The following is a 15,929-nucleotide window of genomic DNA, read 5'->3' on the forward strand; positions in this document are numbered from 1 at the left end:
TGTGACCTGCGGTGAGGGCAGTTCTGTCTCTAGCCAGGAATTCTTCTCATCTGGGCACTAAAGTTGGCTTCTGGGCAGTTTGGGAACAGGCACCTGGATTCACGCTCCCTGGAAATCACAGTGAAGAATTGAAGCTGCCTTGTGGCCAGGTTTGCGTAGAGCTTGGTACAGAAGTTATGTTTCCTGGCCCTTGAAATAGTGACTCTGCCTGGGTTTGCTGTTTTGGATGGTCATCATCAGGAACCGGCACTGAGCAGGTGAAATCCCACCACTGGTGGAATTGCTCCCTCCTGGCACATCCAGCCTCATGCAGAAGTGCCCCATGTGGACATGGCAGCGTGTGCATGGCTACATGCATGACCTTGCAGGCTGGCTGGTGCTTCTGCCCTTGTGAATGGAGGTTCCCTCTAGAGAAGGAGGCACTGTGCCAGGGTAGCAGATGGGCAGGAGCAGCAGCAGCTGGGAGACCATGTATGATCATCACGTGGGCTTACTGTCTGCGGCGATGCTGAAATGGCCACTTGCCTCTTTCATGTCTGTGCTTGGGGTTGCTCCTGAGCCAGCTGCTTCCAGAGGCTGGATGTGGGAGGAGGACAGGCAGCACTGATTCCAGCAGGCTCTGCCCAGCATCCCCTATCAATGGGGGGAAGCAGGAGGTTCCTCAGGGGCTGGAGGCCTGTGTAATACTTCTTTGTCCGGACCACCATGTGAGAGCAGCCAAGCTGAGTCCTTGCTGTGTCCCCTCTCGTCTGTCCAGGCTTAGTTCTTCTCTGCCAAGTAGAAGACTTACTTCCATACACCTTGTCCTGCTCCCTCTGGGGAGAGGGGGTAGCACTGGGACTGTTCTTAAAGCAAGCTGGTCTTGTGCATGTCTCCAGTAGCGCATGCTGGGCAAGAACCCTGCTGATAAAACAATGGTGCAGGCAGCCTTGAAGAAGCCCTGTGTTGGTAGCCTCATGGAAACAACTCAGGACTAACACCAAGGGTGAATAACTCTGCCTCTGCCAAATGATGATCCCCTTGCTATGATGGGAGCCAAGGCCACACTGAAGCCTTGTGAAGAGGGTCTGCAAGGGGTGGTTTGTGCTTGGACTGAGCCACTTCCTTATTTGTACCATGATTCCAGCTTACTCCAAAGGCTTCAACATGCAAAGCAAACATCTGAGAAGCGAGGGAAGCACCGCTGGCAACCCTGTGGACTTAGTACAGGAGGATGGTGCTTCAGAAGCTCTCCTTCCACTTTGTCTCAAGAGGTGTGGACGGGAAAGAGTCCAGGCTCAGCACATCTGCGTCTCCAGAGTGCTGCAGTGCTTTGTCTTACTGTGGTTTGGAGAACGCCTTGATGCATTACTGAGATGCCATAAATGTGTGTATCTTCATTTGCTGGTTGTTACTTGCAAAGCCACAGTAGACACAGGTCTGACTTTCCTGAGGGTCTGTAGGAGAAACAGTGATCTAACTCAAGCTGGTCCGGCTTGCTTGATACTTTCATGCAGGATGCACAATTAAAATCTAGAGTAGAGCACAGGCAGTATTATATTCCTTTCTACTGATAAGGTGTTTGAAAGGTGACCTGTAAATGCTAAGGGAGGGAAAACATCCACTGGATTCGTTCCCTTGAATTTGCTTCTTTATATTGAGGAGAGAATCCTTGAAGGGGCTTCATCTGTTCTGCGTAGGGAGGGGCTTCTTTCTTAATGCTGGCCTTTTATTTTAAGAACATGTGTCTTAAGCGTGTTTCATGATCTGGGAGGGAAATCATGATATCCTGAATGTGACCCAGAAAGACATAAACTGTGATTGAAAATGAATACGCGGATTGGTGGGTTCGTGTTTTGTTTGAACTATTTTCTTGCCTGCTGTTACCTCAAAGGAAGAAAAGCTTCAGAGCTCAAAAGCAAAACAAAAATTAACAAGTTTGCCTTGCTCCCCAAGGGTGAGCCCTCTGAAGTCCTAATTCATGTCCCTCTCCATGGAGAGGACCTCCACAAAGAAAACAAACCCTGGAAGAAAGCAACCTGCCTTTGCTAATGGGGAGCATGTTATGGCTGTCTCTTTTGGGACTTTGGAAAAATGTATTTCCTGTGTTTGGGAAACTTTGTGTATTCCTGTGGCAGTGGGTGGGGCTCAGCCTATGCCTCCAGCTGGGAACTGTTCCCCACCTTTTCCCGTGAAGCTGAATTATTGATGGCTCTTTGCTTTCCAAGGAGTGCACAGCTTTGAAAGGAGTCTCTTGGTTCCTTGGTCCAGTGCCTGATATGAGGAATGGTGCCTCAGATTATGTTCTTGGTAAATAGCCTGGCCATACCTTAAAAGTCAGGGTGTTTCTTTGCCCTCAGTTCTTCCTGCTGAAAATTGTTCATGAAATTGGATGCCAGGAACTTCAATGGCCTCTGAGAGTTTGCCTGGTTTTAATCTGTGGGAGCTGATAACTTGAGTCCAAGTGTTTTTAAAAAGAACTGGCTGAGGAGTTATTGAGCACTCTGATGTATATTTTGACTGCATTTTGGAACATTAATAAGGACTAATAGACCTTGAAAAGAGTTATTGTTTCATTCGGTCTTTCAGAAAAAGCACACAGGTTGACCTGGAAGTCTAGTCTGGTCAGTCGGGCGCTGATGGTGGGTAAAACTGTAACAATGGGAAATAGGATCCCACCATTTGATGAGAAAAACTGAAGAAACATAGAAGTTTAACTCAACATTCTATTTGTCATAAACTCTGTCTGCTTTGTCAGCTCTTTATAGTGCGTTTTGACTCAAAGCTCACCTATAATACCTGAATATTCAATCCTGAAATAAAATAAAACTAATGTTATTCTTCACAATAATGTAGGACTTAATAAATGGGTAGGAGCCAATTAACATGTGAATTTTATATGGTGGATCTTCACCCTGCTGGGCTGTTTCTAGTTGATTTTCAGGGGTACTAGTGTGCCATCTCCAACTTACGTGCCCTGCCACCTTGTGGGATGGTAGCTGGGATTGGAGCAGGTGTTGTACAGAACTGCCTGGACCATGTAGTAAGGTGGGATCATGTGCACAATGCTCACTTTCATAACCAAATTCAGGGTTGTGCTTTGGGCTGGGGAAGCCTGTAGGCGGTGTCTGCAGGATGGGGTACAGCAGCTTGGATGAGGAGCATGAGAAACCCTATGTAACCACCAACTGGTTTGCCGGTACTGGGTTTCAGGTGAGAAGGTGAATATGAACACCAGGATGCATAAAGAAGCAGTAGGAGAGAGGAATTATTGTTCTGGTATTCAGAAACTTATGTAGTGCTGGAGCCATCTATCCTCTACATGTGCAGCTCCCAGCACAGTGGATGCCTTGAGCTGCTTTTTCAGGAACACAAATCATAAAAAGCACAGAACTGGGGTTTACATCCCCATCGTACCAAAGTTGAAAATCATAGAAAAACTTCAGAGCCGCAGGAATAATTCCACTGTGGAGAAACTTCCTTACAGGGGCAAACTTAAGGAGCTCAATCTGTGTTCTCTGAAGTGACTTGTTTCTGGTATGAATGTTTTATCAACTTCTCATTTAGGGGACTGCTTATTTTATGAAGCAGCCAAAGAGGGACCAAGTCCGGTGGCTGGATGCAAAAGCAGAAAAGCCCGAACTAGCCGTGAGCTGGATGTTTTATGAATCAGCATAATTAATCTTGAAACAACACATCCAGGGAAGGCCTGAACCCGAGAGTGGGCATCTTCTAGGAGATCCACTCCGTGTTGGCAGGTGTTGTGGCCTCAGTCTGGTTTATATGGTAGCGGGAGGCTATGGCGAGTGGACGAACCCCTCTGAATTTGAGTGCTGTGGCCTGGGGGTTTGCCTCTGACCATGTGTGACGTGCATCACACACACACACACACATCACCTGCAGAAACCAGCCGGTGCCTATGCAGCAGCCGGGATGTGTTCTGCGTTGTGCTGCGCGGATGCCACCTCCGTGTGCCCGGGAGGTGATTTCCGTGCCCAGCGGGACTCTCACCATAAACCAGCGGGGGTTTGCGCCCGCCTTGTGTAACCCAGCGCTCCCCGGGCAGCGGGGCCGGGGGGACACCCCGGCCGAGCCGCCGCTCCTCCCCCGCGCATCCCGGGGGCCCGGCGCTGCCGCGGTGCGGGCCGCGGAGGCGGGGCGCGGGCGGGGCGCGCATGCGGGCGGCGCCAGGCAGCGCGGCGGGCCGCGGAGCCACTCGCCCCCGCAGCACCGCTCGGCCAGGGACAGCTCCCGCCGGCGCGCAGGTAACGCGCTCCCCCCGCGGCCGCGCTGCGCTCCGCTCCCGACCCCGGCCGCGGGGCTGGGCACGGGGGGCTCGGGGGGGCTAAAGGGGGGCGGCTCGGCGGCTCACGCTTTTCCTCCCCCCGCGCGGTGGTTGCTTGCTTGCAGCTCCCAGGCTGTGTCGGCGCCGTCCCCACCGCGGAGCCGGCTCTGCCCGCCGGGCTTTCGGCTGAGGAGGGAGCGCATCTTCCGGCAACTTCCCGGCAACTTCCCGGCGCTCTCAAAGCTCCGCGATGGAAGGGAAAGGTGGGTTGGGGAGCGGGGAAAGGAGGAGGGGGGGTGGTGCGGCGACGAAAGGACCGCAGTGGCCGGGCCGGGTGCGCGGCGGCGGGCCGGGAGCCGCCGAGCCGAGCCGTGCCGTGGCGGGGACATTGCAGCACCGGCGGGGAAGCGGGCTCGGGAGGCTCTTCCCTCCCCGCTCCAGCGGGTGGTGTGCCGGCAGTTGCGTCGTGGAGCGTGGTTGAAAAGGGGGTGGTGGTTTGGTGGTTGTCTCGTTTTGTTTTGTTTATTTTTAAATTGTATTTATTTTCCCTTTAGGGTGAGACAGATGTTAGTTGGTGATTTGTTTTCTTAATGCCAAGGATTTGCATAATAAATATGAGGTCTGTCCCATGTTTTTGTTTTTTTTTTTTTTTTTTTTAGCCAGTCAGCAATGGGGAGGTTTTTAAGAGATGAAAAGCATTTCATAATTAGAATGGGTTTTAAAATTATTTTTTTTTCTGAAACGAGAGGAACAGGGCTATAGAGCTCTGCCCTCATTACGTTGCATATTTAACACATCAGAACATCCTGATAGATTGGGAGAAATGCAATGAGTATTGTGCTATTGAACTGTCCACCCTAGAAAGAGGAAATCATTAAATATTGCCTGCCGAGCTTGTCTGTTTGCATACAAAGACCTATATCTCACCCAAATATATCCCTTCGTGTTGGGCATATGTATTTTGTTTCCATACATAGCTGTGTAGTCCTGCACACTTATTTACCTGCCTACCTCTACAATTGCACCAGACATCATACATTCAACTGGTACATGAACTCAAGATCTGTACATGTTAACTGCCAATGAAATATTGATGGTAGGTCAGTCCATGCGGAGGGAAAGCTAGTTGCCATTCCCACCTAACCCAAGCCGCCAGCTCTCCTGTATAACACAGATCTGGTAGCTGTTTAATTGATAGAGATCAAGGCAGTGGGAGAATATGGATTATATTAATTCAAGGAAAACGATGGCAGACTTGTATAACACAATACTACATACCTTCCAGGGAGCCGAGCAAGCTATATTTAAACCTCAGGTTTATTTTTGTAACTATCTTGTCAATCAGGGCTATAGTTCTTCTGTGTGGGAATATCTGATTATATGCTGATTAAGGAAGGAAGCTATTTCAATCATACGGAGGCAGTATGCCCTATAAAGTACAGTTTCTTGTGGGCAGTGATCAATAGAATTACTAGGGCTTGAGAACAGGTAAGTACCTTCTTTAAAAAAAGTGTATCTGCGAAGACTTGACTTCGATTAAAAGCTCCCAGCAGTCGTGTTAGTATTGATATATTATTTTTTTTTTGGCTATCCACACTGTTTTCACAGTTAACCTGAAATGGGACACCTTTACCTTTTTGAATGTCCTACTGGTACGTGTCTTGATGCGAAACAGATAGACTGTGACTTTAGTATAACACATTATGTGCCTTGTCATGCACTACACAAGCAGGCAGAAGGCTCTCTGTGGAACTCCTGATGAAGCTCGTGTAGCTGGAGGGATTGTACAGGGGGTAGAAAGGTAACATCTGCAATCAAAGAAAAGAAAAAGGCTCTAGAGAGCAGGTGGCAAAAGAAGCACCTGAGAGGGGGTCACCCGATTCCTGTCCTGTGCAAACAGATAGTGACTGTTATGATGCAGTCGCTGCCCGAGTTGGCAATGAGCAGCTGAACAAGGCAGCCTTTGGCACCACTGGTACTCGTGTTTATTAGTTTCAAGACGGGCTCTGCAGCAGTCCCTGATTCCAGGCTCTTGGCTTTGGTGGAAGAGTTATCAGGGAGGTGAGACAACCCCAAGAGTCACTACTCTAACCTTTTGCAAAAAAAATCTCAGCAGTTTGCTCTTGCTGGATGTTTTCCTTGATGGGGTAGAGGTGGGGAACAAATACTCTCTGGGTTTCCTCTATCTAAGCAGAAAAAAAAAAAAGGGCTGTTCAGAGCAAACCGGCAGAAATCGAGGTGCCAGAATGGGACAGGTCCAAAGTAAAGATGACCTTAAAGGGGGAGTACACAAGCAACTTTGGCATTTCAATGGGAAAATGAAAAGGCAGATGAAGTCTGCTCGCAGCAGGAATCCAGTTGTGTTGGCACTGAAGTAATTCTTGAAACTCGCTTAACGTTGGAGTAGCATGAGGAGGCCTGTGGTGCACAGATCTAACAGACTAATTTTGTGTACGTGTACACAGTGCAGGACGTCCCTCCAGAGGGAAGGTGTGAGCCACCCCAAACCCTTCACATCTTCAGCTGTTGTGATTAAGATGGACTTGCAGCTGCATTGCCTTACTAAGCTGTTGTTTACATTTTATTTTCATTACTAACCAAGCCTCTGCATTGCAAGCTCTGTGTTAAGAGGTTGCTGCTTGTATACGGTGTTTCTCTGAAGTCATCCCTTGTTTTTTAAATGCTTTCTCCTGCAGCCCTTTTCCTACCCCTCCAGTCTTCCTTGGTGCAAATCTTAGAACACTTCAAGCTCAGCATGATGCAGATACTGGGGAAGAGTGTGTGCTATATTAAGCAACTTAAAGTCTGGTTAAGAAAACCTACCTTCTGGTCCCTGAATTCAGCTGTCCCTGGTGACTGCTGTGGATGTTTCTGCCTAGGATTTGCCATCCCAAGACAGCTTGATTGTCTGAACGTGGCTGGTGCTGATGCTTTGCAAAGCCTGCAGTCCTCTAAAAAAAGGAGCTCAAGGCCCGTCTCCGGTGCTGCTCAGAGCAGCCGTAACCGATTGCGCTGCTTGGACTTGTTCGTGAGAATGCGGGCAGAAGGGCATATCCTAGGTTTTGTGCAGGGGGGTGCAGGACTAAGGACTTGTTGTTAGAACGCTGCAGTAAGAGTGCAAACCAGAGGGTCCTGGTGTGGGCTGAGGAGGTGATGGTGCAGCCTGTGCCTCCTTCCAACACTCAAACCTGGCTAGAGACAAACATCTCCATGTCCTCTCGATTCCTAAAAGGTAGACAACTGTAGTGCTCTATGGATCTGCAATGTTACCAACACGTCTCGGTGGTCTAAAAGTAACATCTAACTTACAGCGTCTTCAACCTAATTCTGTTCCGCACATTCACTGACTCCAAACATTTTTCCAGCTGTGAGAAGCTTAAAAGTTGTAGCTGCTCCTGAAGCTCATTAGGCAACGGGGAAAGGGAGGGTATTGTGGGTGAGGATTCTGTTTTGCATCTGCTACCTGATCCCTGTACTCTGAATCTCGCCACTACAGCAGTTCCTGTAGGCTGCAGCAGTAAGCGATACCACTCCAGGCATCCCAGGAGCTGGGCTTTGCCAAAGCTAACAATAGTTAATGTGGAGGTTAAAGAATACTTGGTCATTTGCCAGATTCTTCAGTCACAGTCAGAAAGACGCTTAGCAGGGGAAGGAATGTCACACAGTGATGTTTAGGCTTGGAGGCTGGGAAAGAAATCAGCCAAGCAAGAGTCAAGCTGCACAGCGTGGAACGGATCCGTGGGCTTCTGGACGGAGCGGAGAGGGACTGCAGGCTGGCCTTGCCGCAGGGAGCGCTCCCTTCCTCCAAAGGTGCTATATTCTCTTCTGTAGTCCTGAAGACACAGGGAAATCCTTTTCTGGCAGTGGGGGAGAAAAGACATATTACTACTTTTACCTTGTTTGAGGTGGGGACTTGATGTGTCTATGCTGCATGGGGGGCAGGGGCACGCTGCCTGCTGGGCCATTCTGCGCGGGCAGCCAGTTCTTGGTGCTCTCTGTTCTCCCTGGAGGTCAGTGCTGGGCGCTGGTGGCCCTGGGGAGGTTTCATTGTCTGGGTGCAGGGCAGGCTGCTGACAGCACAGGATGCATGCTGTCAGCTGGGAAATACAGCAGGACTTGTTTGTGCCAGCTGCTCTACTGGGACAGCAAAGCTAAAGCATGTTGTTGGCTACCCCACTGAGATCTGGAAGTGCTCTTGTCAGTCCTCTGAGCCATCATCGTGCCCTGTTGGATAGTAGTGTCGAGTTGGAGAGACATCCTCCATGCAGTGGGTCTTCCCTCAGGAACACCATTCTTGTGCTCAGAAGGCTGTGTTGTAGAAGCCAGGGGATCTGCTCTTACAGCTTTCTTCTGCTGGAGAGTCCCAAAGCAGACGGGCTTTGAGGAGACGTCTGCAGAGGACATCTCTGCAGAGTGACTGTCCCAGGAAGATGCTGCCACAGTAGTGCTATCTGAGTCATGTTCTCTTTCCAGTCACAATTGGGGGGGGGGGGAAAGAGCCACAATGCTGCTGTTCATAGACATGCAATGTTCAGGCCTTTAAATGGGGTCCTGTAAAACAGCAGTAAGACCCAGATTACCTACGGCACAGAGCTGCCCTTCTGGGGACTGGGAAACAGTTCGAGCAGTTTACATCTTGCTGTCTTGTAGATATGTGAATGGGCAGGGTGGTTTGATCTGTGTGTCCGCACTGGAGCTGCTCTGAAGCCTCCTTGGCCAGACTCAGCGTCATGGGCCAGCTTTCTCTGCACAGCTGTCTGCATGCTGTGCCTGTAAAGGACAGAATCTTCACCTTGAAGAACTTGTGATCAAAACCCAACACGAGACAATGAATGTTGGGATTGCAGACGGGCTTTGTGGACAAGGTGAGAGAGGGTGGCAAGTGAGAACATGCAATTCTGGAGATTGCTGTGCGCTGTTGCCACCTTCATGGCTTTCTTCAATGATCAAAGTAAAGATCTTAGCGATCCCAACTGTAGTCCGTGACCTGAAGCTGTTTGGGATGCTCATGTCAAAACCTACCTCATCATGCATCTTCCTGACACGTTGTGTATTTGTTAGAGGTGAGTCTGCAGCACATACTGCTGGACACATGTGTTGAAGTCATGCAGATTGCTTTGGTAAAGACTGGGTCACACAAGTCATCTTGGTTACGTCTTTGGAATGGAGACTAAGTAGTGGCACAGCTGCTTTTGTTATGAAACTGTTCCCTTTTTGGGGGGGAACGCTTCCACCTCTGTCAAGATGACCAGAGGCTTCTCTGAGCAGCTCATTTTCCATAGAGAATGTGGCTGCATGCTCGGCCTTTCTCAGTGACGTGCCGTATGAGATCCAGGACATGTTACTGAGGCCAACAGTTCTCAAACTGGCTGCTTGAGGTTTGACACAGGGAAGCAGGTTTAGGGATGTAAATAAATGGCCTGATTTATTTTTTTTTTTTCCTTTTAGTAGCTTGTCCGTGCCTCAGGCTATGTATTTCTGTCTGGATGCCAGCTTTCTGTAAAGCAGGGGAACACTTTGGTTACCTGACCTTAACACCTTATCCCTGAGGCTGGAGCGTGGTGCTGTGAAGATTGCTTTGTTCTTGTGCATCAGACTCAATTTCCGCTGAAGATGCAAACTGGGATAGGTTGCCCAAAGAGGTGGTGGAGGCCCCATCCCTGGAAGTGTTTAAGGCCAGGCTGGACGGGGCTCTGAGCAACCTGATCTAGTGGGAGGTGTCCCTGCCCATGGCAGGGGGGTTGGAACTAGATGATCTTTTAAGGTCCCTTCCAACCCTAACAACTCTATGATTCTATGCAGGAGGGGAGTGTAAGGCACTAAGCTAGCACCGCATGCGTGCTTTTCTTTAATGCGTTTCAGAAAGCAAGTGAACTGCCTGCTCCTCTTACATTGGAAATCCCATTAAACACAACACAAACGTGACTGTGTCCTGGGAGGGCTCAAAGATGGTAAGAGCTCAGGTTGCTGTGTGGGACTATCAAATGGGCAAACCTTGGCTGCACGCTGCCTCCTAGAAGAGCAGATAAGTCTAATATCTTTATTAACCATCAGTTGTTAGCTGCTGAAATGCTGTGGGCATGTATCTGCAGCTTCTGGATAAGAGGATGACCCAAGCTTATCTGATGATGGGGGAAGTAGACATGGTGCCCATATTCCTGCATCCCTACAAACCTGCCATGTTACTAAAACAAAGGGGAAAGAGGACCCTAGTAATAGGCTTAAATGTTATAAAAATGGGAGGAGGACTTAGTCATCTGGCTATTATTAATATACCCAAGAAGCAGACAAATTCCTCCACCCCACTTCCACAAGTTACGTGGGAGCTGTGGAAGTTGCATTTAGCCTGAATGAAATGCTGGAGTAATTTAAAATGAATTTTTTCTAACGTATTAAGTTGTTCTGACGTACCATTTATGCATATAGTGGCTGGAAGCGTAATCTGTGGATACTTTGAGTAATGACCTGTATACAATGGTTTCATCCATAGTTCATTTAGGGTGCAGAAATTTAAAAAAAAGAAACCTGATTTTTAAGCAGGTTTTTTCAAAAGGCTTAGCTTACAGCAAAATTTCTCTTATCTGCTCTTATCTTTCCCCCTCTATCTACTCAGCTATTCAAATCCTGTCTGAGTTGCATTCATTTCTAACGTGTCATAAAACTTGATATGCAAAAGCTAGTTATTTAGGGAGAATTGCAGAAACTATTTTAGTCTGTGCCTTTTGACCTATAAACGAGATAACATGATTAACTTTTACATGCAAAGCTTGGTGTTTATTAGCATGGTAAAAGGCAATTTTACAATGGAAAAAATATTCCTGATGGGCATAATAATTAATGCTTTCATTCCAAGTATAAAGATCTTAATACCGTTGTTATACCAAAATGATTGACGAAAGAGTTTACTATTTTCCTGTCAGTGATACAAGGATGTTTCCTTTTTTAATAGCTCCTACATCCCTGCTTTTTCTGTGTTCTTTATACTCAATAAGAGTACAAATCATTACGCTAATTCATTGAGTTTCTTCTCCCAGGTCCCAGGTTTGGATGAACCTTATGATTTGATATTTATGCAGGGTACACGTTGAAAGCTATGGCTTTTTTTTTTTCTTCTCTGGATTGAATTAAACTATTTATGGTGTCGTCATGTTTCAGTAGAGATCTTGTGGCTTGGGATGACGGCCGCTCAATAGAGTGCGGGAGCAACACTGCGGCGTGCCTTGAGCCACGCGGCCGAGGGAGGGCTGTGTACGCATCAGGATGCGTACTTTCAGAAATAAGGCGTTTTACTTGCTATTTTTAATAGCATGTGCAAAGTGAGGAGTCAGGAAAGTATGGAATAGCATTTCTAATTCGGAAAACTGCCTTTCTTGAGCCGTGTTTCTTCCTTTTGTGTTTCAACCCTCTGTTGGAAGCTGGTTTAGACTGGCTTTATCCACCATCAGCCTTCAATAGGTAAGGTTAATTCACGGAACAGAGCTGCTTGGAGGATTTAGGAAGAAAAGCCAGGAGTTCTGAATGCTTTATTGGTATAATGAGGGAAAGTTGCCTTGCTTCTTAGTCACTGAGAATGTATTATTAATGCAAAAACACTTTTCCTTGAATTTAATGCTGCCTCCAAAAGAGGCTGACAAGCCAGAAGGCCTCTTCAGGAAGACTGAAGCATATCTGGTCACTAAATCTCTTATGCCATGCTTATTCCAGCATAAAGTGCTGTCACTGATTTTCATTTTTCTCTCCAAATCCAGCCAGACAAGGGTTATTGGTAGGATGGACATGCTCTAGTGTTGTGATAGTCCCTACTCAAGCAAATGTTGGACTAGAAACCTTGAGGTCTCTACCAGCTGATGTTGGTCTCTGACATGACCCTACTGAAGGCCTTGAACTCTAAATCTGGTTCTGAATTCTGCATCCTGCCTCTTCCTCCTCCTATTCACATACTGCTCTGTACCCACTTCTCACATCTTGAGTGTTTATCATGACTTGGGGCAGCAAAGAGCTGGGTCCAAATGCTGTGGTTGGAATTTGGCTGTGACTTATACAGTGTGTGTGTTGGTGGGGATCATGGGTGGCCATGCAGTTTGAAAGATCAAACCTTGTATGAAATTAATCAGTGGAAATAAACTTCTGCCTTGAAGGACAGGCCTCAGAGCTTCATCCTTTATTGATGTGTTGTTCTGAATGTGTATTTTGGGGGTGAGCTTTAGAGAGTATAAAACTCACCTGACCTTCAGGTAAGAAAGTCTTGCAGAATGGTAGAAACAAACACAAAACACCAAAATATTTTAGATGTCCAGAATTACTCAATTTCATCATAGGTGATATTCTTTTAAGATTCAGCTTGCTTTCTGAAACTGTCTAGGGAAAGATGTACAGTATGAATTCATTCTTTACTTGAGAATCCTTACACATGCTGTGCTTGCTATGATGCAAAAGTATCCGTTTCACTGCTGCTTTAGAGTAACCCCAAATTCAGTCTTATAAATGCTAGTGGCTTCAGCATACTGTAAGTGAGAGGGAAATAACAGTAATGCCAATAAAATGAGGAAAAAACATAGAATCCAGCACCTTCTAGTATACGGAGGAAAAAAAGGAAATTACTTGTACATAAAGGAAGACTTGGATTTCCTAATTTGATACTAACAAGCCATTGCAGCATAACTGGGTTGACAGTGGAATCAGCTTCCTCAGGAAGACCTGCTTTCTGTAATATTCCCAGCATATTTGATCCCTTTGAAGGCTGAATCTGAGCTTTTGAGATATTTTCTAGCCTTAAATTCATATTCCCTTTTAGTATTGACCAGAGCTCCTGGTATTCCGAGATTGGCTGTTAACCAGTGCCATACATTATCAAATAATTGCATTGATGAAGTCAGCTGTTAATTTTTAAACTTTTTATGCCTATCAGCTTGTCCCAGTGGAGAAATTACGTGCTGCAAATTGTAGCCATTTTGTTGCCATATGAGAAGTGAGGGAGAAATCAGTGCAGAAGTTTAAAAATTTACTGTCCTGAGTCTCCTCTTCCAGTCAAGACTTTAAATAAAGCCCGTGGAGCTCCTCTGGATTTGCGCTTGTGTAGCTAAATGCATCATTTGGTCAGTAGGCAAAGGCCAGGTCTTTAATGCCTTACCTAACTGAAAACACGACGGAAAGAATACTGATTATATGGTGTAAGAGCTATTTAAATGCCTTTAGACCTTAATAATTAACTACTTAAGAAGTTGTAAAGGTTTGAAGAAGTCATTTTATATTGGTTCAAAGAAATGTTAAAATAACAAACAGTGGTAGCTTGTTTACCTTTGACTTTCTTCCTGCTGCTTTGAAGGCAGTTTACTTTATTGGTACAAATTGTATAGCTTTGGGGCTTTTGTGTTAGCAACTGCTATTAAAACTGCTATATAGTATCTTCAAAAGTCAGAATATCCACCTCATCTTAAAAATGACTATTAAATACACGTAAAACAAGTGGCTCTGAGACATGTCTCTGCCATTACTACTGAACACAGTACTGGATACCTAGATTACCTGTCAATTTTATTGGCATGATTCGTCTCTCAGTGACACGTGTTTCAGGCTTTCCTACCTAAACTGCATTTATAATGCGTTCCCCTCCCAAAAAATCAACATCCAGGAATAGCTAGCCTTTCGTGGTGTTTTGTTGTTTGCGTTTTTTTTTTTAAAAAAAAAAACCAACAAAAAAAAACAAAAATAAAAAAAGAAGCAGCAGCTAGGGTTGAATTTTCCACCTGCTTTGATTAGAAGGTTCCCAGAAATAGTGAGGACAAGCTTGACATACTGAAGCAATGCGAGCCTGCAGCCGTGGGCAGTATACAGAGACAAAGAACAGAATGTGTTTAAAATCTTAATTATTTATAGTAAGGAAATACTGGTTTTGATTAAATTGTCCCTTCTGTGGTACCACCCTGAGGTTGACGACAGCAGAACTGAGTGCAGAATTTAGCCTCGCGTTCTGCTGTCAGTGAAACTGAGAACAGGGTATTGGGGCTGGTGCCGAGCTCTGCGTGCACAGGCATCTTCTAGCGCAGGCAAAGCTCTGTGCTGTGCAAGTCAGTCAAACGGCAGGAATTTTTTGATTGATGGCCTGTTATAGGCATACTGCTATACATATGAAAACACAGGCAGTTCCTTTTTTTATTTAAAGGTTTTCAGGAACAGCGAGTCCAGAAGAGTCTCGCTGAATCTCAGCATCATTAAAGCTGGCATCACCACCACTGAAACGAATTTATGCTCACGTGGAGTGTGAGTTTATATTTGGTAATCTCAAAAGCGAGGCTGGTTCTCAGCTACTTTACTGCTTTTGTCTTACTGAAGTCATCTTTATTACCCAGAAGCTGCACAGCAACTTGGTCATCCAAACCAAACAGAGCACGTCCTGAATAAAGCTTTCCATCTTATCTTGAAAGTGGCTGTGGTGGGCTGTTGTCTTGGAGAATCTTGGGAAGGACAGTGTAAGTTGGACATGTCCCACTTCTGTCTCTCTCTTGTAGCTTCGTATCAATTCTGTAAGTTGGACTTGGGCTTGAAGCCTGGCTGGGGCACCCAGGGGGTGTTTGCTGCTTTTCTCTTCTCCCTGGCTCCTCAAATGTGTGAAGGCTCTGTCTCCTGCAGAATTCCTGCTTGTGGGCAGTTCTTAGTGACAGGACTTCTGTTCTGCCTTAGGGGTAGTAGTCAGTGGTCTAGCAAAGGATAATCTATGACGTTTCTGGGCTCTCCACTGTCTGTCAGGAACATTGGTGTAAGCACTTGCCTCTTCTCCCTCCTGTTTGCAAAGAACCTGCCTAAAAATCAGGTTTTTCTATTTTGCAGAAAAATCACATTCCCTGAAGTTTTTGTGCTGAATCGGATTGCACCCAATACTCCTTTTTTTTTTTTTTTCCATCATTCAGGCCGCTCAGGGTCTTCCTGGAGTCCACACTTACTGATAGAATAGGATGTTTCCAGTTGGAAGGGACCTACCATGATCGCCTAGTTCAACTGCCTGACCGCTTCAGTGCTGAGAAAAAGTTAAAGCACGTTATTAAGGGTGTTGTCCAGATGGGTCCTGCCTTGGATCCATGAGAGCTTGTCAGTGCCTGAGGTATTACGAACAACACAGCTGAGATTAGACTTGTGTTTTTTCAGCTAAACAATTTCACTGTCTGCTATTTTTGTAAGGAGGTATCACAATACTCTTACTGATCTCAGAGGCACTGTGGATTTTGTGTGATGCTTTTAAGGCCTTTCCAGGTGGAGGTACATATGGACCATAAAGCCTTTATCACTGTTTTTAGTTCTTGTATTATTGCCCTAATCAACTTTATAGCTCTTCCATTTGTTGAAGTTGATGTTGGAAATGGCTGTTTCCAGTTTTCTGTTTTAACTTCCTTTGTAAAAGAGGAACAGTGCTGTTGGCCTGGAAAGGAGAGCCACATATTCAGGAAAGCATGCATATTTTTCTCTTGAAAAATACTGTATTTCAATCTTAATTTCAAAACAAATTCAAACTAAAATACATACTACTTATTTCCTTTAAAAAACAATTAAAGAACAAAAAACCACGTTAAACAGCTCAAACAGAGTTTTACGTGGAGGATTACTAAAACTTATACTTCTCCATGGATTTTCTCAGGAAAGTTCAACAGAACTGGTCATGAAATTGCAAGCG

General features: G+C 46.1%; 1 protein-coding gene across 2 annotated transcripts in view; it reads left to right on the plus strand.

The window, feature by feature from the left end:
• The window catches only part of FGF12 (fibroblast growth factor 12), a 248,594-nt gene that overhangs the window by 11,786 nt on the left and 220,879 nt on the right, over positions 1-15,929 (plus strand). The window contains exons 1-2 of one of the 2 annotated variants that reach the window (XM_074591104.1): positions 4,097-4,244; positions 4,390-4,527. In XM_074591104.1, the coding sequence (XP_074447205.1) occupies positions 4,515-4,527 (13 nt within the window). In that variant the 5' untranslated portion in view covers positions 4,097-4,244; positions 4,390-4,514. Of the gene's footprint in view, positions 1-4,096; positions 4,245-4,389; positions 4,528-15,929 lie in introns of those variants that run through there. The other variant, XM_074591105.1, reaches the window with a different exon arrangement.

The sequence above is a fragment of the Larus michahellis genome, chromosome 6 (assembly GCF_964199755.1).
Source record: "Larus michahellis chromosome 6, bLarMic1.1, whole genome shotgun sequence".
In the NCBI taxonomy this organism is placed as follows: domain Eukaryota; kingdom Metazoa; phylum Chordata; class Aves; order Charadriiformes; family Laridae; genus Larus; species Larus michahellis.